The 20,612-nt window shown below is 42.2% G+C and overlaps 1 protein-coding gene across 1 annotated transcript in view; it reads right to left on the bottom strand.

The window, feature by feature from the left end:
- The window catches only part of LOC135932723 (collagen alpha-2(XI) chain-like), a 40,588-nt gene that overhangs the window by 1,623 nt on the left and 18,353 nt on the right, over positions 1 to 20,612 (bottom strand). The window contains exons 7-64 of the mRNA XM_065470318.1: positions 19,637 to 19,750; positions 18,057 to 18,272; positions 17,058 to 17,111; positions 16,089 to 16,130; positions 15,938 to 16,000; positions 15,717 to 15,791; positions 15,273 to 15,359; positions 14,836 to 14,892; positions 14,680 to 14,733; positions 14,476 to 14,529; positions 14,182 to 14,235; positions 13,827 to 13,880; positions 13,669 to 13,722; positions 13,517 to 13,561; positions 12,958 to 13,011; positions 12,233 to 12,277; positions 12,002 to 12,055; positions 11,788 to 11,832; positions 10,897 to 10,950; positions 10,755 to 10,799; positions 10,535 to 10,588; positions 10,381 to 10,425; positions 10,162 to 10,215; positions 9,869 to 9,976; positions 9,419 to 9,472; positions 9,277 to 9,330; positions 9,096 to 9,140; positions 8,846 to 8,899; positions 8,520 to 8,564; positions 8,363 to 8,416; positions 8,166 to 8,219; positions 7,683 to 7,736; positions 7,318 to 7,515; positions 7,143 to 7,196; positions 6,747 to 6,854; positions 6,545 to 6,652; positions 5,285 to 5,338; positions 5,105 to 5,158; positions 4,765 to 4,872; positions 4,577 to 4,630; positions 4,422 to 4,475; positions 4,125 to 4,178; positions 3,996 to 4,049; positions 3,779 to 3,886; positions 3,616 to 3,669; positions 3,396 to 3,449; positions 3,256 to 3,309; positions 2,783 to 2,836; positions 2,432 to 2,539; positions 2,249 to 2,302; positions 1,937 to 2,098; positions 1,775 to 1,828; positions 1,631 to 1,666; positions 1,480 to 1,533; positions 1,115 to 1,400; positions 879 to 988; positions 497 to 565; positions 96 to 332 (exon numbers count right to left, since the gene is read on the bottom strand). Coding sequence (XP_065326390.1) covers positions 96 to 332; positions 497 to 565; positions 879 to 988; positions 1,115 to 1,400; positions 1,480 to 1,533; positions 1,631 to 1,666; positions 1,775 to 1,828; positions 1,937 to 2,098; positions 2,249 to 2,302; positions 2,432 to 2,539; positions 2,783 to 2,836; positions 3,256 to 3,309; positions 3,396 to 3,449; positions 3,616 to 3,669; positions 3,779 to 3,886; positions 3,996 to 4,049; positions 4,125 to 4,178; positions 4,422 to 4,475; positions 4,577 to 4,630; positions 4,765 to 4,872; positions 5,105 to 5,158; positions 5,285 to 5,338; positions 6,545 to 6,652; positions 6,747 to 6,854; positions 7,143 to 7,196; positions 7,318 to 7,515; positions 7,683 to 7,736; positions 8,166 to 8,219; positions 8,363 to 8,416; positions 8,520 to 8,564; positions 8,846 to 8,899; positions 9,096 to 9,140; positions 9,277 to 9,330; positions 9,419 to 9,472; positions 9,869 to 9,976; positions 10,162 to 10,215; positions 10,381 to 10,425; positions 10,535 to 10,588; positions 10,755 to 10,799; positions 10,897 to 10,950; positions 11,788 to 11,832; positions 12,002 to 12,055; positions 12,233 to 12,277; positions 12,958 to 13,011; positions 13,517 to 13,561; positions 13,669 to 13,722; positions 13,827 to 13,880; positions 14,182 to 14,235; positions 14,476 to 14,529; positions 14,680 to 14,733; positions 14,836 to 14,892; positions 15,273 to 15,359; positions 15,717 to 15,791; positions 15,938 to 16,000; positions 16,089 to 16,130; positions 17,058 to 17,111; positions 18,057 to 18,272; positions 19,637 to 19,750 — 4,389 coding nt within the window. The remainder of the gene's footprint in view (positions 1 to 95; positions 333 to 496; positions 566 to 878; positions 989 to 1,114; positions 1,401 to 1,479; positions 1,534 to 1,630; positions 1,667 to 1,774; positions 1,829 to 1,936; positions 2,099 to 2,248; positions 2,303 to 2,431; positions 2,540 to 2,782; positions 2,837 to 3,255; positions 3,310 to 3,395; positions 3,450 to 3,615; positions 3,670 to 3,778; positions 3,887 to 3,995; positions 4,050 to 4,124; positions 4,179 to 4,421; positions 4,476 to 4,576; positions 4,631 to 4,764; positions 4,873 to 5,104; positions 5,159 to 5,284; positions 5,339 to 6,544; positions 6,653 to 6,746; positions 6,855 to 7,142; positions 7,197 to 7,317; positions 7,516 to 7,682; positions 7,737 to 8,165; positions 8,220 to 8,362; positions 8,417 to 8,519; positions 8,565 to 8,845; positions 8,900 to 9,095; positions 9,141 to 9,276; positions 9,331 to 9,418; positions 9,473 to 9,868; positions 9,977 to 10,161; positions 10,216 to 10,380; positions 10,426 to 10,534; positions 10,589 to 10,754; positions 10,800 to 10,896; positions 10,951 to 11,787; positions 11,833 to 12,001; positions 12,056 to 12,232; positions 12,278 to 12,957; positions 13,012 to 13,516; positions 13,562 to 13,668; positions 13,723 to 13,826; positions 13,881 to 14,181; positions 14,236 to 14,475; positions 14,530 to 14,679; positions 14,734 to 14,835; positions 14,893 to 15,272; positions 15,360 to 15,716; positions 15,792 to 15,937; positions 16,001 to 16,088; positions 16,131 to 17,057; positions 17,112 to 18,056; positions 18,273 to 19,636; positions 19,751 to 20,612) is intronic.

Here is a 20,612-nt window from a genome sequence, read left to right as displayed (position 1 = left end):
ATGATGGACCAGAGGAAAGATGTGACAGCTCTCCATAACCTTCAGTAACACAGAGCCTTTAACAGGTCTGGATGTAGTTTTGTGTGTGAACTCACAGAGCAGCCATCGATCAAGGCTTTGATGTACGGGTTGGTCTCATAGCTCAGCTCCTCGTCGTTGGCACCCAGGAAGTGCAGCGCCCTTTTGTAGTTGTTCTTGGCGCTTTGGTCGGCCCAGGCCACAGAGCGGTGGCAGTGGTAGGTGAGGTTCTGACGGGCCTGGACGCTCAGGAGGCGCAGGAAGCCCAGCTGGACCACGCCCACGGGCTCACCGTTAGAGTCGACGTAGGAGAACTGGGAGGAGGAGAACAGAGAGGAGAGGAAAGGATTTAATGATAAGACAACAAGCAGCAAGGAGGAAAAGTGTAAGAGCAAAAGAAAAGGATGCAAACAAACGAGGGAAAGAAGGTTAAACAGGTCAAGCTAAGAACTAAACTATTAAACTTTTAATTACTAACCTTACTACCAGTGGAAAACTGACTGTACCACGATCCTGGAGTCTCTTTGTCCCAGGAGCTCATCTCCACCTGTGACCACAATGATCCACGTCACACATTATAGTTAAAGTTTCATTTAACCTGTTTTCACACAGACAGATAAAAACACCTTTTTTTTTTAACCAGGACGGCAAATTTCCTCAACATTACTGCTCTGACATCTTAGTTTTATTATAAATGTTAAATAATTTTTTAGTTTTTTACATATAAATGAGAAAATAGAAACCACCACAAACGCTTCAGGAACCCAAACATGTTGGAAATTTAACCAAATTATTATTAGTTTAGTTAATAAACCTGTTTTTTGACACAGTTGTTGTTTTTTCCAGATTGCTGGACTGACCGTGTTGACGTCCTTGCTCGGGTACAAACATGTCTCTCCAGTAGTAAAATTACAGAAGACCTTGAAGGAGTCTCTGGAGCAGCCCTGATTGGGGTCGATCCAGTACTCTCCTGCAGAGGGCGACAGAGGAAAGAGGTGGAAAAATCTAAAAGTCTGACTTTGACTCTTAAAGATGTTCATTCATCATCATTCTGATGTAAGTGTCAGGATCAGCTGGCAGGTGTGTTTTCCGTTACCATCTTTGAGGTCCGGCTGGCTGAGGTTCAGGTCCTGGCAGGTGCGTGCGGGGCTGTCCTGAGTGCCCAGAGGGAAACGCATCGTCTCGATCTCTTGACGGAGGGAGTTGAGAGAGCCAAAGATCTCCTCCATGCCTTCGCTGCCCATCAGGAACTCGGTGCCGGCGGTGTCAGATGCCGGCATGTCAGGGTCAAACTCCGGCGCCAGCTGGCTGGCATCGATGGAGCGTTTGGACTTGGGACTCCTCTGGATGGGCAGCGGCTGAATGACCTCACCAGGTGGGCCCTGGGAAGCAAGTTTATCATTAACTGCAGTTCAGAGAGCACATGGAGAAGATTTAAATGAAGAAAGTTGGATTACTGACAGGAGGTCCAGGAGGTCCCTGTACTCCTTTTTCTCCCTTTGGTCCAGCTCCTCCCTAAATCCAGCAGGAAAAGCAAAGAAGCATTACATCATCACATCCATCCATCTTTGGATTTTCTAACAACTGCACTCATGTTAGCGTGTTTACTCACAGATGCACCCTTAGCTCCTTTGATACCTTGAGGACCCTGGAAAAGATGTCAGACTTTAATAAAACGGCTACAATGACAGGTTTCAGGAGCAGGAGGAGGAAGAATGACGTCATGTTCCTGGAATAAAACAGCACAGGCACTTACAGGAAGACCAGGAGGACCAGCAGGGCCGAGGGGTCCGGTGCCTCCAGGAAGTCCCTGTGTTACAAGAAAAGACATGAGAATCCTTTCCATAAAAAAAGAGTCAAATAAAATAACAAGGATTTCACTGCCTGCTCTTCATCATGTGACAGAGGTCAAACTTACGGTCTCTCCTTTGGGTCCAGAGGATCCCTGAGGCCCAGGAAGGCCTCGGTCTCCCTTCTCTCCCTGCTCTCCCGGAGGTCCGATAAGACCGATAAGACCTTGGTGTCCCTTCTCTCCCTTGGCCCCGGGGTCTCCACGCAGCCCGGGCAAACCAGGCGGTCCCTGCAGGAGGAGATGCAGAGAAAGAAGAAAAGAAGAGGACGAAAGCAGGGAGGACAGATGAGAAGAGGAAAGATGGAGGATTAAAGAAGGCAGCAGGAGCAAAGTGCAGCGTCACGGAGCATCAAGTGCAAACTTTGTGTTTGTTCTTACCAAAGGTCCAGGAGGTCCTTTCTCTCCAGCAGCTCCTGGTAATCCTTGCTGGCCCTGAAACACAATTATTAACACACTTAGTGAGTGAACAGCAACACATCAAACAACAAGTGTCACACACACAGTGAATTTGTTTAGTTGCTCTTTTAATAAACCCAAAAATGACTGATAAACTGAACTGACCACTGATCCCGGGAGTCCTCGAAGACCTTCGGTTCCTGGTTTTCCTGGTTGACCCTGAGGGCCCACAGGACCCGTCTTTCCTGGGGGACCGACTGCACCTGGATCTCCCTGTGAAAGGTGACGCCAAAGAAACATGATTAAAAGATTCCTTCTTTGCATCAGTAAAGGTTATGCATCACAAAAATAAGATTGATAAGAACCTGAGAAAAACAGAGTTAATCATTTATTGTAGAATCATTATTAGAAATAAAGGGTCAGTAATCAGATGTAAACATAGTTTTGTCTTATCATCTGCCATGACCTTATACTTACTGTGATCTGTGCAGATCATTTAGTAACTGAAGGACTCACCTTGGTTCCCTTCTCTCCCTGACGTCCCTCTGCTCCTCTTGCACCAGCAGGACCCTGACATGTAAATGAGGTAACAGTGCATCAATGAACATAAGTGATACAATTCTGTATTCCTTCAAAGTTAATAAGCTTTTCACTAAATCATATAAATGTTTTGTATTTTAAATAGAGGCCAATTAAAGAAGGAAAGAAGGAAAGAAACAGAATAAATGTTTGATGGTGTCCAGGATGCTTTCACTGTGCTGCGCTCAGGGTGGGTGTTTGGGTGGTGAATACTCTAAACATGACTGGTCAGTAAACACAACGAGGCTGTGTCTCCTTATATGCTCAGGTAAATAAAATGTCAAACTGCAAAACTCTGTAGTTATTTTCACCCTTTTTTAAAAGCTGGGAACATTAAAAAAATGTCTATATAGAAAAACTTGCTACTTAAGTGATCTTTCACAGCAGCAGGTTAGACTGGGTGACCTTACCCTCTTTCCTGGGGGGCCAGGAGGTCCGTTCTCACCAGGAGGTCCGGGGGTGCCCTGCGATAGGAGGCAGAATGAGAAGATTGAGGAGCTGGATCATTTCTAATCCTTCATTTCTGCATCGCTGCATCTTTTGTACTCACAGCTTCTCCTGCTTCTCCGTCCTCTCCTCTCTCTCCCTTGGCACCATCCTGACCCTAAAGACAAAGACGATGATGTCAGAGGTTTTTCTTTGGGTTGCTCGGTTCAGCACAAAGCTCAAACGTGCAGTGAAGAGGCTGAACTGAACTGTCGACAGCTGTGGAGCCACATTTAACATCCCTGCAAATAAATAAACGTGAATCATTCAAAAACAACACTTACTCTGGGCCCAACCTCACCAGGGGGGCCGGGATCACCAGGGAAACCAACAGGACCCTGAAATTAATAAAAAAGACCCATGATTAAACACGGTAAAGAGATCTGCGGTCACTGATCTGTGTGGCAGTCTAACTGCGTATGTTCTGGTGTGTCCAGGTTCTCATACTGGGTTTCCTTTGGGACCATCATCTCCTGGTCCTCCTCGTCCTCCGGCAGGTCCAGCAGTTCCGGGTTGGCCCGCCTCTCCCTTCTCTCCGCGCTCTCCACGAGGACCCTGTCCACAGAAGTGCACACCTCTTTGTTTACTCATGGATGATATTTAGATATCAGCGACAGGATGAGCTCCTGATGCATCGGCTCAAAATAGTGTTAAGACTGCTCACCTTCTTTCCAGGCTCTCCTACGATTCCAGGTGGTCCGGCCTCACCGGGCTCTCCCTGTGGAACAAACATCACATATTTTAATCCAGTTTTTGGACACAAAGCAGTAAAAATATTCCTTCAGTACTGCACCTTCTCTCCAACAGGCCCAGGATTACCAATACCACCAGGAGGACCTTGAGGACCCTAAAAACAGACAAAAACAACTGATCAAATAATTTCCATCAACAGTTACTCGGAGGGAAAAGAATCAGATAATCTACTTTAATTAACAATGATTTTTAGTTTTATGAGAATTTACTATGATAAAATTAACTTGATGTAAAAGGTTAGGTACCATTTTATTTCTGTTACTGAAACATTTTTAATAATTCCTGTTTAGCTTCCTGTGAGTTTCACAGAGGTTCAGTAAAAGCTCCAAACACTCACGTCAGCTCCGCTGGGTCCAGCAGGGCCACGGGGTCCTGGAGGGCCTGGAGGACCCTGGAAACATAAAGAGGATTTGGTTATTATCATCATTTCATTAATTTTGTTTCATACGTCATTACCAGTTATTACAATATTCATGTGTTTGTGAAACTCACCATAGGTCCAACATCTCCCGTCTCTCCTTTCTCTCCGGATGGTCCTGGCAATCCCTGCAGAGCAAAGGTCAAAGTTCTGGATTAGGAGCTTTGCACAAGAGCGACGCTCGACGTTCACGAGCATTTCCATTGAATCCAACGTAAAGAAAGGAAGTGTTGTTGCTTTTTGATGTTTTCATGTTTTTTACCTGGAGTCCGATGGGACCTGGCGCTCCTGGGAAGCCTCGAGTTCCCTCGTCACCTTTAGCTCCGAAAGGACCCTGCTGCCCCCTCGGTCCAAGATCTCCATCAGCACCCTGCACCACAGAAGAAGAAGAACAAGGACAAAAACAGGAGATAAGAACAGTTATTGTGCTGTTCTCCTGACTGGATGGGTCTAAACTTCTCATCATATCAGGAATAATCGTGTATATTCATCACATAACTACGTTTTCATTTTAACAAGACCTTTATCAAATCAGTAAAGTAAAAACTGCAGCCATCATCAAATGCAGGCACTTGAAATTTAAAAAAAGAGTTTCTACTCACAGCTGGACCAGGCTGACCTACAGGACCGAGCGGCCCGGGTGGACCAGGAGGACCCTGCAAATAACCAGAAACAAGCACATGAACACTGAGAAACAACAATCATTAAGAAAGAAACAGCATTATTAGATTCTGATCGTTACCATCAGAGGTAAATATTAACCCCTGATTTAAGTCACTCACATGCTCGCCTTTGCCTCCTTTGGCGCCCTTCTGACCGGGCTCTCCAACCTCACCCTGAAACAATAAACAAAATTCATCTTATTTTTTACGCTCTGAGTTATTTTAAACTTAAACGGTTTTCTCGTTGTTTTATATTTGTAGCACCTTGGCCAACATTGTTGGATGTAAAGTGCGTTATAAATAAAGATGCTATTTTGACTCTTGACATACAGGCAGTGTTGGGCAAGTTACTTTGAAAAAGTAATTCATTATAGTTACTAGTTACTTCTTCAAGAAAGTAACTGAGTTAGTAACTGAGTTACAATATTCTAAAAGTAATTAATTACTTGAAAAGTAACTATTGCGTTACTTAAAAAAAAAAAAAGTTTAACCCTCTGGGGTCCAGAGTATAATTGGCCATTTTTAACTACTTTTGATTTTCCCTCCACATTTCACCTTTAAAAACTATTTACTTTGCCTTGTTTGGTATCATCCTTTTCAGCACAACCTCACGTGTCTGAATCTACAGTTATGTTTTCATTTTGACAAACTGTGTTAACACAATTGATCTAAAATCAGACAAAAAACATAAAATCCGAAGGAAAAAGTTATATTTTTTACTGTAACAACCACAAACATGTTTAATGAATCATATTTCATAACTTTAAATGCAAATATAAATTGACAATTTTAAAATCATATGCACAAGTTTTGCAAACAACATCACAGCCTGATACCTGCAGGTCTGACAGCAGCAGGTGTATCACTCCTGCTCTCTACCTGGAGATAGCAGTCGCCTCATTGTTCTGACACACAACACAAAACTATCCACAACACTACACACTAACTACACAAGACAACACGTCACTCCTAAAACTAAAACTTCCACCTCTTCCTAAACTACCAAATGTCATGTTGCCATATACATTTTTCCACCAACAGGAAAGGGCAGGGTTTTTTTTTTGCTGCTTAAAGCTGTAGCGCCCAGATTACTTACAGCTACTTCTGTGCAACTGATGTAAGATGCGGTAAGCTGAACACAGCTTCAACCGTCTGTTTATTGAAAAATAGTAACGCGACCGCATTTTCTTGTTAGTAACGGTAATGGCGTTGTAACGATAGAAATAGTAATTAGTTACTGAAAAAAGTAACGCCGTTGCTTGTAACCCCGTTATTCCCATCACTGCATACAGGCACCACCTTCTGAAGTGAAACATTCACCCTGCAGCTTTCCAAGAATCTTAAGCTAAGGTGTGATCTCTGTTACTTAGAGCTACTGGCCTTGTCTCCGTCCTCGCCGGGAACTCCAGCTGTTCCAGCAGGGCCGGGCAGACCCACAGGTCCCTGCACTCCGTCGCGACCTGCTGGGCCAATGGGCCCTTTCTCACCCTGAGCAGGAGAAAGAGAGAACAGAGAAATCAATAATTGATATTCATCATTAGCTGGACAGACTAAATTTGATTAACACATCCAGAAGACTCACAGGGACTCCCTTCTCTCCAGCTGGTCCAGGTGGGCCCTGAGGGCCTGGTCTGCCAGGAGGTCCAATGGGTCCAGCAGTACCAGCTGGGCCCCGCTCACCAGGAGACCCCTAAGAAATACATGAAGTCAGCACCAATCACAGCAGGTTTTCATTAAGTGATTAATGAATTCTTAAGTTGGAAGAATGAGTAACAGATTTTAAAAGTTTTTAAAATATTTCTATCTCATAGTGAGAGATTTGAAAAATTAAACAAATACAATGATGGTTAACGTCTAAACTCAGAGTACGCGCTGTTCTCTCCTCACTTAACTGAGAGATCCAGATTTGCCTCCATTATTTCTGCACTATGAACATTTTTTTTAAATGAGTTGTTTTTTCATATGAACAGAAACCTACAGCAGGTCCAGGAGGTCCAGCAGGTCCTTCGCCTCCCTTCAGTCCTCCACCACCCTGGAAGAAATGACCATGCGGGAATAATCATCACACTCTTATTCTAATAACTGAGAGAAGAAATGTTTCTTAAACACCTGGATCCTGGCTTGATGACATATGCTGGATCATTTATACTCACAGGGGTTCCAGGAAGTCCTCTCTCTCCTGGGAAGCCTCTCAGTCCTGCAGGACCATCTTTTCCAGGGCGTCCTGGGGGTCCAGGGTCCCCCTTGGTGCCCTCTTTCCCTGAGGGACCAGGAAGCCCCTGCTCGCCAGGTGGACCTAGAGGTCCGGGATGGCCACGCTCGCCCATGGGGCCGGTCTCTCCTGATGGGCCCTGGAAGATGGACATAGAGGGTTGAGAGAAGAAGAAAGCAATGATGGAAGGAAGAATGCAAAGCAGCAGGGTGTGAAGATGGAGAAGTGAAGTGTTTAAGTTGGCTCGTGATTAAGAAGCTCGATGTGTAGCAGTAACAGTATCTGCACCACGATGAATGAACTCACCTGAGGTCCAACAACTCCAGGAGGCCCAGGTGGACCCATTTTACCTTGGAAACCCTGCAAGAGACAAACTCAGTTAACAGTTTATCTAGAAAACACAGACGCTCACATCTCAAAGACAAAGACGTGTCCTCTCATAACCATCATCACAGTCTCAGCGACTGAGATGAACTTGGAAAAAAAATCTGCTGTGATGATTTTTTTTGTTTGTTTGACACAAAACACAAATAATTCTTCTCCATAAATACAGATTCAAGCATCTCTGTGCATTTAATTTCACAGATCACTACTTAAATACTTCAGACAGACAGAAGACAGCAAAGCTGGAGGAAGACATGCAGTGGATGGTCTGGATTAAAACCCACATCTATGGATTAGCCTTAAGGCATGTGGGCCACCCGCTCCACTCAGTGAGCTCAGGTGGAGCCACCTTTAAGAAAGAAAAATAAATAAATGAATTAATAAAAAAATACAAATTTAACTTACAACTTCTCCTCTCTGTCCAGGATGTCCTGGCAGCCCATCCTTTCCTGGTGGTCCCTGTAATGAAACAATAAACCAATTTTATCAAACTGTACAAAGTACCTCAGTTTTTTTTATTAATAGCTCAGTGATATCAACCTGAATTTGTAACATTACTAAAATCAGTCTGTGAGGAACCGTAAATGAAAACGTTTACTTACAGGAGGTCCCTTTGGTCCGGGGAAACCATTGGCTCCCTGAGGTCCTGGCAATCCCTGAGAAATCATATGTGGTAAAGTAAGAACATTAAATACACGACTCAAAATTAAAAGTAAGTTTTTCCAAGCAGGACACGCTTCTGTGAACTTCAACACTCACCCTCTCTCCAGGAGGACCATGAGGTCCATCACTTCCTGAGGTTCCCTGACAGGAGCAATAAAAGAAGAATGAATTAAATACAAACTCTTCTTTTTTTATTCAAATTATTTACAGGCAAAAACCAAAAGCAATGAATGGCGTCGAGGGTTGTTAGGCAAGTCTTGTTAAAAAAAAAAAAATCCAGCTCTGACATTTTTGTTCAAATGTTAATATAAAGATAAGATCCGGGCAATTTCTTTCACACATTCATGTAAAAATATGAAGTGAAAACAAGATTCATCAGTAAATCACAGTGTGGACAGTTTGTTTCAGGTGTGCAGACAAACCTTTGCTCCTGGTTTCCCCGTGGCCCCCCTCGGCCCTCTCTGCCCTCGGGGGCCCTGATGGTCAAAAACAGCACGTTTAGTTAAGTTACTACGATACACTCAAATCATTTGAAGGAATAATTAAACAACTCTGTGTTTCTGCTGATCACCAGAGGTTACACTGATGATGGGTGATGTACTGATAGGTTATTCTTTAACGCTGTGAGCAGAGCAGCTTCTAAAACCTGAACATAATAAACAGAAAAAGTACCGTCGGGCCTCTTTGTCCTCTCGGACCTGGTTTGCCGGAAGGACCCTGAAGAAAATCAGAGAGACAGTTAACATTAAACATTAGTTAACATTACAACTTTTCTTATAACCTGAGCATTTTAATCCTTAAGTTTAAATGTCTGACTTTTGATGTAAATTCTTCCACAAAGACGTCATCTTACCCTTGTTCCCTTCTCGCCGTTTGAACCAGGGAATCCTGGGAATCCAAGAGATCCCTAAAAATAAACCAACATGTAAGGATCAGCTGTTCCATCAGGATCAACCACTGAGTCAGTGTTAATGAAAGGCACGTGCTTCTCTTACCTTTGGTCCTTGTCTTCCAGGATATCCAGGAACTCCAGGTACACCGAGTTTACCCTGGAAACAAACGATGACGTAATTAATCACAGCAGGTGTAGCTGCGTTTTCTAACCTGCTTCACTACAAACCAGCTAGTTATGACTGATTAATGCTGGCATGTAGGTGAGAAAGCTGAGAAGCACTCGACATAATGCACAGGTGTAACGGTTACATTATCTTGTAATAAAATTCATGTTATAAAGTTAAATGTCAGGTGCAATGGAGAAATTCACATCAATAAAACATAAAAAACCCTCAAATATTTATAAAAATTCAAATAAATACTTGTTTCAGATCCCAGGTACAGGTAAAATATAATTCTTACACAAGTTTGTTATAAAGTATTAAATGATGGTCTCAATAATAAAAAATAATTATTTTTATGCAGTCTTGCTGTAGTTACACAGTTCATACCTTCTCACCAATCAGTCCAATAGCTCCAACCTCACCGGGGGGTCCAACACGACCCTTTGGCCCCTCCGGACCGTCCTCTCCTCTGGGCCCTGATACTCCAATCTCTCCCTGTAAGAGATCAGAGTGGAAACAACGCTGTGAGATTAAATCTGTGCTGTATACAAAGCAATACCAAAGCAAATATTAACATGGGTTAGATTAAAAATCTGGACCAGTCCTTCATTCAGCCATCTAGTGTTACATTAAAGAACCAGCCAACTGACCAATCAGCTGCTTCATTATTCAGACTTTACCCTTTCTCCCTTGACACCGAAATCTCCTTTAATTCCCGGGAAGCCGTCTTCTCCCTGGCAACAAAAACAAATAAAAACACAATGAATAGATGTTCGTGACATCAACCTTGTTTTTAATTATAAAATGCAGTCACATGATATCTCTGTTTTCCTTTTTTAATCACCAAATGTTCACATTAACACCATCTTATTGTGTAAATGTGATATTTATTCATTTACCTTTTCTCCTTTGTGGCCTTTCAGGCCGCGGATTCCTTGTTCTCCCTGTGATCACAACAATTTCATAATCAGTACATTTGCATTCTAATAAATCACATTAAAAAATGTCTTTGCCAATTTCTTTTATGACACATTACAAATGAAGTGCAGTGACCTTGACGCCCCGAGGACCAGGATAGCCGATAGCTCCCTGAGGACCGTTAGGACCCTGCAGACCAAAGAAAGCAGGTTTACAGCACAACACACACTCTGTGGTAACTACGACCACAAGGACAAACCTAACAGAGGTTACAGGTCTCCTGTTATGATGGATAATAATTTGGTGATTTGGGTTTGTTATAGAAGTGATGGAGTGATGGAGTTATGACACCCACCTGGTTTCCCTTGGTGCCAGAAGGCCCCTCCTTTCCTGGGTGACCCTGTGACATGAAAACAGAGAGTTTAAGGCTTAGAAACGACATCACCTAGCTTTAGGTGGTACAACTTAATAAACAATATAAAGAAAGACAAACATACAGGAGGCCCATCAGCTCCAGGCATTCCTGGGAGACCTGGTTTCCCTGTGGGACCCTGGAGAAGGAGACAAAGCGTATATAAGGTCAATAAATGCTCCTTATTTGAAACGTCTCATATCTGAATGAAGCGCGCTTTTCTGCTTTGTCACTGACGAGTACGACAGACTCACATGGTTGAAGTATGAGTGAGAGAAAAGTGCACTGACACAGAGTACCAGTGTTATTCTATAAGACTCAGAGTGCTGAAATCACTGCTCGTCTTTTTCCTTCTTTTGTAAGTATTCTCTGGAGGGGAAAGTGTTGATGTGAATGAGGTAAGGATGCATAACTTCACTTTAGTTTCAGAGATATTCATGCTATCACTGTCACAGCTGCAGCTGTAAGTGGTTGTCGGGTTATATGAGAGTGACTGCAGTCTTCATGCAGTAGTCAGCTGTGTGCTGTACTGCGTGTGCATGAGGTAAACCCTGCACTTGATATCAAACTTAATTTAGAAGATTCATTTTTAAGTGGAATAGCATAAGATCATCATCTCTGACAATAACCATCAGATTTTCACCTTTGTGAGATGTGTGAATTTGATTGGTTACTATAATTCTCAAACATCCCACAGACTCCTGCTGTAACAGGTGTTTAAAGATCTCTTCCTGTCCCATCACATAAACAGTTGTTCTCCTCCAGACAACAGCACATCCTACTCCTTTTGTTTACTTTCTCAGTGTCGTCACTGCAGTATTTAAATGTGAGAGTTGGAGAATAGAGTTGAATAATGTAATGAATTAATAATATTCCAACTATTATATGACTGTGTATTGTTGAATAGTTATTCATAGCCAACATTCATTATGTAACTGTACTTTAAATAGAGTGTGATAAATATCTAAGGTCTTACTTTCTCTCCTGGGGGTCCGAGGGCCCCCTGAGGTCCCGGCATTCCCTGCAAAAACCCCCCAAAACACACGTGTGACCTTTAATCAGTTTATGTAATTATTACAATTTAAGCATTAATCTTTCTTTATATCTTTGTGTGCATGTTCCTGCATAGCTATTCCCATACATTATCACGTATCAGGTACGTGATAATGATCAGGTGTTCTGTGTCTCACCTGAGTTCCTGGGGTTCCCTGCTGACCTGGAGGTCCTGGCTCACCTTGGGGACCCTGAGAAACAGAAGAGGAGAGAATAACGATCAGCGCAGGGCAAAGTGAAGGGCAGAGGAGGAAGAGCGAATCTGTCAGGAATTAGCTAAAAGAAAAGCTTTGTGTTAACATTATGAGTTGTGATCTTAGATGTTCAAATACACATGATAACATGATAACATGGAAACTGTTACTGACCAAGCTTCCTTTGGGACCGTGGGGTCCATCGTTTCCTCGAACACCCTGAGAGAAGAGCGAGAGGAAGAAATTAAAAACAATTCCCCATAAATGTCTGAATGTCAGCTTCTAGTCAAAGCATCCAGGGAACAGGAACTGAAAACATCATCTCTGGTGCTTTGCTCAGCATCACTCATAGAAAACGAAACATGTTGATGTCGATGCAGGTTTGTCTTTGTGGGCATCTTCCTACTTAAAGTGCAGTCGTCTAATTTTACACAGGTTTTTGGAAAAAAGTGCACAAAGTGTTCGTCTGAAAACGCTGGTTTGTACTTAAACATGTTATAAAATTTGAAAAAAATGTGAGAGTGTAAGGTAATAAAAAGTGTTCGCTGTGTTTAACATTACATATTGAAAATCTGTAAGAAAAATACGTGTAACAAAAACACTGATGTTTCTGCTTCTGTCATATTAAACTGATGGAGTAAAATTCCCTTAAAGCTAAAATTTTACTTTAGCAGAACAAGCAGACAGTTTAAATATATCATGCATTCATTTTTTCTACATGTTTTTATTGTTTTGAGGAGACTGTGGGAACATCACATGCTCATTTTTAGATTTGGGATGAAACCAGGTGACTGGCTGTTGGTTCAGGTGGTGCTGTGGGTGCTCAGTGGTCAGAGTGGGGTAAAACAATGCAGCCAAAACACCAGCAGAAGGGTGGGTGTGAAATCGCTTTTACTCACAGGAGGTCCGGGGATTCCTGGAGGACCTTTGGGTCCAAGCAAACCACGAGGTCCCTGCAAACACACAAGGACACACAGGCGTAAGACGCTCATGCAAACCAAGATCATTCACTCACACATACTAATGTTTTTAATGGAAATGAAAGGAAAACATAATTCATAAAGAAAGAGAACTTATGTGTTTATAAAGTATAAATATATGTGCAGAATGAGCTATTTAAACAAGTAATCTGCATTTTCCTTCTTTATCAAATCTAAAAGTTTGACCTTCAACTAGCTGCATAAAAAATTTCAGTGATTCTAAAAGCACGTTGGCTCCTCCTCTGTCTTTGTGTTACTGCACTACATTATTAATTACAGTAAAGATCCCTAAAATATCATAAAGGCATGATGATTATGAAACAACAGGTGCAAAGGTAACCTTGTTATGTGAGATATAAAAACAGAGGCATGTATTTTGGGGGACCATTTAAAACACAGACAATAAAAGCACGAGTAGAATATAAATAGAAAATAGTGGGAGATGTAGAATCAGCTGGGCTGTCACTGAAACACTCACTGGTTCACCTGGGAGACCCCTGGGTCCAACGTCTCCATCATCTCCCTACAAACACAGAAGAAGAAGCACGTTATGGATGAAAAGATGCTGATCAGCAGTGACACAATATCTGAATGTAATATTAATATTATAATATTCGCAGATCTACGTACCCGCTCTCCGTCCTCTCCTGTGCCCCCTGGTGGTCCCATTGGTCCAGAGTCACCCTAATAAAATATAAGGATGAAGCAGATGTAAATAAATTATTCTCCAGTGTTAATAAAGATTATAACTGAAAAACAATCATTGTTTTTGAGTTTGTTGGACTGACCCTGTGTCCTTTATCACCAGGCAGACCAGGAAGACCATCAAAACCACGGTCGCCCTGTGAAAGAGACAGACATAAACATTACTATTATCTCACTGTAGAAGATAGAAATACATCAGAAACGATCTTAATACAATAACAATGAGTCAGCATACGGCTGAGGCTTTAGGATCCATGAGAAAGACTTTGATACAGCTGAATAATCAGGGAGAACAAACTGACTGTGTCCAGGTTTTGGCTCCAAAATGACACCAGGATTTAATTTTTAATATCAATTCTTATTGGACCAATAAAAAAGCTACAGAGACAGAGTGGAGGCTTCAGGCTGGTGGTGTTTAAATAAAGGCAGTGAGGGTACCTTAGCTCCAGGCTCTCCTGGCATTCCTCTGGCACCATCGGCTCCAGCACGGCCCTGTGAGGAGCAGAGGAAGAACATGTTTAAGTAAACCTACGTTTAAAGATGGCTTAAAGAGGACCACAGGTGAGCATCTGGATGGACAAAAACCGGCTTTTAGAGGTTTTTAAAACTTTCTGGTGACAACCTGAACTGCAGGCCTGAAACGACACCTACTCTCATAAAACTTAAAAAATAAAAAATACAACGACAAGTGATACACACATCTTAATAAAAATGTCAGCTGTTCATACTCACTCTTCTTCCTGCTTTGCCTGGAGGGCCCATCAAACCGTGGGGTCCCCTTGGACCCTGAAAATAAACCAGAGGCCCGTCAGAAGTGCCAGTTATAACTGTGACCTCACAGACAAGGGCTGAAAAGGTTCACTTAAAACATAATACAGGAGTAATAATAATAAAGTCACTGTATTAATAATTTTACACACAGCTGTTGTGATTTACCTGAGGACCGGGGTCTCCAAGCTCTCCCTTCAAACCAGGACTTCCTGGACTTCCCTGAAAGAGACTCAATCATCTCAGTCTCATTTTATTAATGATGATGTCATATACACTTAGAGAACAGACCGATTATTATGATCCAAATGAAAGGTAGCGTACCAGGGGTCCAGGGCGTCCGGTGAATCCCATTGGTCCAGAAGGACCCTTCAGAGCCATCTACAGAAAACATGACAGCTTCTTATAGCAGTGATTCAGGAAGAAACTCTGTTTGCATATTGATTTATGTTCCCTGGATAAGATCATCATCTTAATGTTCACAGGATACCTGCTGTCCTGTTCACAGGTTTTCTGTTATATTTGTGTTTTTATAACACATCATCTCTGTTCTGTGTTCTCTTACTGACCACATTAAAGTCTTATTTTGATTCTGAGTTTTCATAACATAAATAGAAAAAAAGAAAATAATTAACAAAGTGCAGTTTTTAATGAAATATTAGAAACAATGTCTTTCACAAAAGGTGACAATACCAGGGCGAAACAAAGCATCAGTAATCCACTCGTAGATAGAAAAGCTGAAATAAAAACTCATATCTGACCCTGGCTTGGGATAAGATGGCTGCAGCCTGAGCTTCCTGTGCAGAAACGACCGGCCCCTTGTCTCCTCCACTCTGCCCGAAGCGGAACTGCAAAAACAGAACAAACATTCAGACTCAGACCTGATCAGTGACGCAGGAATTACTCTAACATATATATAAAAAACAAGGAATAAACATTTGAGCAAGCTCAACATCTGAGAGCATTCCTATAGACTGTAGCTGTGTTCAATGAGGAAAACCCAAAATAATCTAACTTTGAAAGACCCAAATCTCGATGCTTATAAAAAACCAACACTGACCCCTAACCCCTAACACGGACAGTAAAGAGTTAAAATACATTCAGATCTGGTTTAAACAAAACATTTGCCCAAATATGACTCATATTTATAGCTATTCTGATAGTTTCCATAATCAGTAAAGGCTGAAAGGTTAAAGGTGCCTTACAGGCAGCATGAGTGAAGTTCCAGGAGGTCCAGGAACCCCATCAGCTCCAGGAAGACCAGGCCTACCAGGAGGGCCCTGCAGGATATCAGAGGGGCAACGGTGAGTCGGCCAGTATAAGAATTTAAAAACATGATCAATTCAGCTCCTTTTGTATAGCACATGTGTAACACACAGATTCAGATCCATGCCTACAAACCTTCAGATAAAGGAAAAATACTCACCCTCTCTCCGGGGTCACCGGCAGAACCAGGAGGTCCAGAAGATCCAGGGGGTCCAGTGGGGCCCTGCCAGATAAAAATTAAGAGTTCAAATATTTGTTGACAGAAAGTGAGGATTTATTTTTTAAGATGGAGAAAAATAATATTAACTTACAGCAGGTCCCTCAGGTCCTGGAGGTCCTTCAATCAGCATCCCCTGCAAAATCCAAAATCAAGTAAAAAGACAGACAAACCCTCCACCAACAGACGTCCTCTTAATGTCTACTCCATTAATCCTCTAATGGGTAATGAGCAACACTTCAGAACGTTTCTTAACTGGCCTCACAAGCTACAGCGCCACAAATATTTTTGTAAAGGTAAATGTGCATAACTACAAGGTTAACTGGCCACTTTGTTAGGTACACTGGTTCAGCTGCTTGTTAACACAAATATCTAATCAGTGGTCTGAAAAAGAGAAAATATCCAGTGAGCGCAGTTCTCTGGGAGAAAATGTCTCAATGATGTCAGAAGTCAGAGGATAAGGACTGCTTCAAACTGACAGCAGGCAGAGAAAACTTAATTAATCACCAGTTACAACCAAAGCATCACTGAATGCAAACTGTGTTGAACCTTGAACAGATGAGCAGACCAGGTGCTGCTCCTGTGAGCTCAGAACAGGAAACTGAGGCTACAATCAAAACTGGACAACTAGAAAAAAGTTGCCTGGTCTGATGACAATGCAGGAAGATGAACCACAGAGCTCAGATTTCCTCAAACTGGTTTCTTGGATAAGACAGTGAGTTTACTGTATTCACATGACCTCCACAGCCACCAGACCTCAGTCCGACAGAGCACAGAGGATGTGCATTACAGATGTGCAAATCTGCAGCAGCTGTGTGATGCTATCATCACCACAGTCTCTGAGGAATGTTTCCAGCACCTTGATGAATCTAAAGAATTAAGGAAGTCCAAACTGACTCTAACAAGCAGCTCCTAACAAAATAATTGGTGAGTGTATGTCTTGGATTACTGTGAACAGGATAGTAATGGGAAGGTTGCCAGTGCAATTCCTTGTAGCTTCTGGTAAAACAACACCCCCCCCCCCCAAAACATCCGGTCAGGTAAAACTGTTGAATTGACTCACAGGCTCCAAGACAGCAGGCTCGCCTTTCTCTCCTTTCTGGCCTCTAACAGCAGCCTGAGGAAAACACACATGCAGTCAATAACAAGTACACACGCTCACACACACACACACACACACACGCACACACACGCACGCACACACATGCGAGACAGAAAAAGTGTGCACAAAGTCACTGAAAGCAGATTTCAGTGTTTTGACTGCATGCACTGACACAGATGACAGCGACAGCATATATCAAACATTATCGTACTAGAGTTGATAAAAGAGTAAAATAAAATGAAAACCTGCTCTGCTTGAATAAAAGTGTAAGCTTGTATCCAAATACCATTGATTCAGCAGCTCTCCAAACTGTCGGTCCATGACTTACAGACTTATTTATGCACAGATACAGAATCCTCTGAGCTTAGCACCAAAAAACAAAGACATACACTCAAAACGACATTCAGGGCAAAAGATCACCTCTGAATGCCTCTTTATGGAGCGTATGTGACAGTATAAGTTACTGTTAGGCTCAATACACACACTATAAAATCAAACCCATTTCAACCACTGCTGTGATGACTTGACTTTGCCTTGAAATGCATTCGCTGTCCGTTTCTCTGTGACTGACTGAGTTTGCAGGCTATAAAACGGAGACTGTGAACAAATTTTACATGAATGTCGTCCACTCTGAATTCAGTTTGGTGAATGATGGTCACTGATGGTTCATGTATCCAGTCTGGATAGCTGAAGTTTCTAAACTCCTTTTTAACTCCATGTTTGAGGACCATCTCTGTGCCAGTTCTCAAAGCAGGGTTCAGTGTTTGTGTTCAAATTAGCTCCCAGAAATCAGAAAGTGAATAAGAGAGGTGAGTAAACAGAAGGCATGCAGTTAATCTCTCTCTTCAGTGGCAAACTCAAACAAGTCACGTGACGGGACACCGAATGCAATTTCACGATACTTTGTAGAGCTGGTTGAAATGTTTTTTGTGTTTTTGCCTCTGAAGCAAAGCGACTTACGCCTCCCTCGTCTGTCACAGCGGACAGGGCGGGGCCAATGTTGCCATCAACCTCTGCAGTCTCTGGTGATGGTTCATTGTAGTCCCTGTAGTTATAGTCGTACTCCTTAAGGCCCACGTCCCCAGTCTCATACTCCTCGGTGAAGAGCTCTTCTCCAGTACCACCTGCCTTGGCGGCGTCTACCTCTTCTCCCACCAGTGCTGGCTCCACCTGAGGCTGTGACGAGTTTATCGTAGCCACAGCGGGATGGACGGAGGGGCACGAGAGAATGATTCAAGCAAAGGAAAAGAAAAGGAGCAGAAATGACGAGGAGAATAGTCAAAGAAAGGGACAGAGGTGTGCAGGACGGGGAAATGTTCAGGGTGGAATTGAAATAAAGAATGGGAGGAAAGGAGAAGTGGAAGAGGAGCATACAGAAAGAAGTGAGTCTTACCTTTTATAAATAAACAGTCACAGAGGGAGAGAACACAACAAGACATCTGGCAGACCGTACAAGCTACAGACGATCAGGTTTATCCTGGAAATCCTAAATCTTCCATTAATCATCTAAAGTTTAGTTTATTCTGGAATAATTTCACCAAAGCTTTTCAACATCAGTCCTCGTGATGACCTGTAATCAAATATGTTCTCATAACTGTAGAAGTTTGAGAAGGAAAAACACTCTTTTAATGGTGAAGCTAGTGTCTGGTACGTGCACACACAGAACTGATGTTAAACACTTTGTGAAAGCGAGCTGCTACGCAAAGCACAAACTATGTTATTTCTTTTTTACTTACCATGTAAGTTTAATAACAAACAAGAATCCAGTGAATTTACTGCAAAGTTTTCTAATATAAAAAAATCCACATTGCATTAATATATCTGACACACCCTCCCTGATAATTATGAATAATGTCGATATTTGGTTTCTAAATCATATCCTGAAAAGAAAATGTGGCAAAAATCGAAACTGGAAAACAAAACAAAATCAAAAATGTGATGAATTTGCAAATCATCTAGACTACATCTTTAGTACAGTTAGATTTTCTCTCAAACAAGAATGCATTTAATTCATCTCTTTTTTTGCTCTGGTTGAAAGCACATATCAAATATCCTTATGTGGATCCTGTTTTCACAAGATGTTTGTTCTTATGTCGAGATAACGACAATGATGGATCTCGAGATGAGAACAAAACGGGATTCTTGCTGTTAGGAAAAACGGGAACTACGTAAAAATATCCGATGGTACACTCAGATGATTGCGGTGCATTCTGTTTTGAAAGAGGTTTTTCTTATGTCTTGTCACGTGACATCGATGCCAACAAAACAGTGATGAGTGGTTAGAAAAGTCAACGGAAAAACAAAGAGCTTAAACTACTTTGTTACACTACAAAGACTGGGCTCACCACCACACAGGAATCACATCATCCTCAGGGAGGTTTTATTAAAACCACTCGTCTTCTTTTTGTCTCTGTGTGTTTATTTTCAGCTTTGCTGTTGGTATATTTCTAATTCGCATGTCAAGTTTAAGCTGTTCTGTGGACTCTAGCTTGACTTGATGTGTGTTTCAGATAAGTGTGTCATCTTCTTTTTACCTGTACAGCGTTTTCTTCTTGTCCAACCACCTCACCCTCTGGCTGTGTGAAGGTCTCCTCATAGTAATAATCAGTCTCTGTAGGGGTGTGGCCAGCCTCAGAATATTCAGTGTCTACATCCTAATTGGTCAAGTTGACAGGAAGTGGGGGAGCAGGGAGGAAGTAAGCAAATTCGATTGAGAGAGTGTGGTTAGTTCAAAGTCTGCTTCTGGTTCATGATGAGTTAAAAGAAGAAATGAGACATGAAACTGTGGTTGGCAAAGGCAAAGAGCTTTTTAGCTGCAACTCACATGTTTAAAGTTTAAAGAACCGTTTTTGAAAAGAAATTTCAGGTCGTTTCAGAATCTCAGTGACTATAAATGTTGCCTCACGCAAGATTTAGAGAGTCATTGAGATAACTGTGGTGAGATTTCTTTTCATTTCTTCGCTGAACCATTTTTGCTTTTTAAAGCTCACAAGCCAAGACTTAAGAAAGGGTGAAATATGCTCGTATTGGTGGTAGAACTGAGAGCTTCTAGCCATCCCACCAGGTGAAAACATCATAACATGATGCTCTGGGATGAACTAGTTTCACCTCAGGATGAGACAACAGTGAAACAACCCCATTTAACAGCCTCACAGAACACGACACAGTGAAGTCGATCACTGCTTTCCAGAGCATGCACCTCACGTGTCTCCACCTCGATGAACATTTACTGAAATTCAGATTTTAAGCAAAGCATGATGGAAAGTTCTGTGAAGCTGCTTTACTCACATGAGATACAAAATATGACAGCAGACAGGGAGACGGAGATCAGGGAGAAAACACAGGTACGCAAAAAACAACCAAAACATAGAGAGGACAGAGTGACAGGGAGGTCTGATGTGTTGCAAGTGTGTCAAATATGATAGTATGTGTTGCATTTATGTGCCATAGCAATCCATGCTCATTCATTAGACCCGTATGTTAAAGGTTTCCCCGGAAAGAAAGAAACAGAGGGCT

Source organism: Pelmatolapia mariae, linkage group LG22 (genome assembly GCF_036321145.2).
Source record: "Pelmatolapia mariae isolate MD_Pm_ZW linkage group LG22, Pm_UMD_F_2, whole genome shotgun sequence".
NCBI lineage: Eukaryota > Metazoa > Chordata > Actinopteri > Cichliformes > Cichlidae > Pelmatolapia > Pelmatolapia mariae.
Note: the sequence above shows the minus strand (reverse complement) of the source record. Positions and strands in the feature narration are given on the sequence as shown.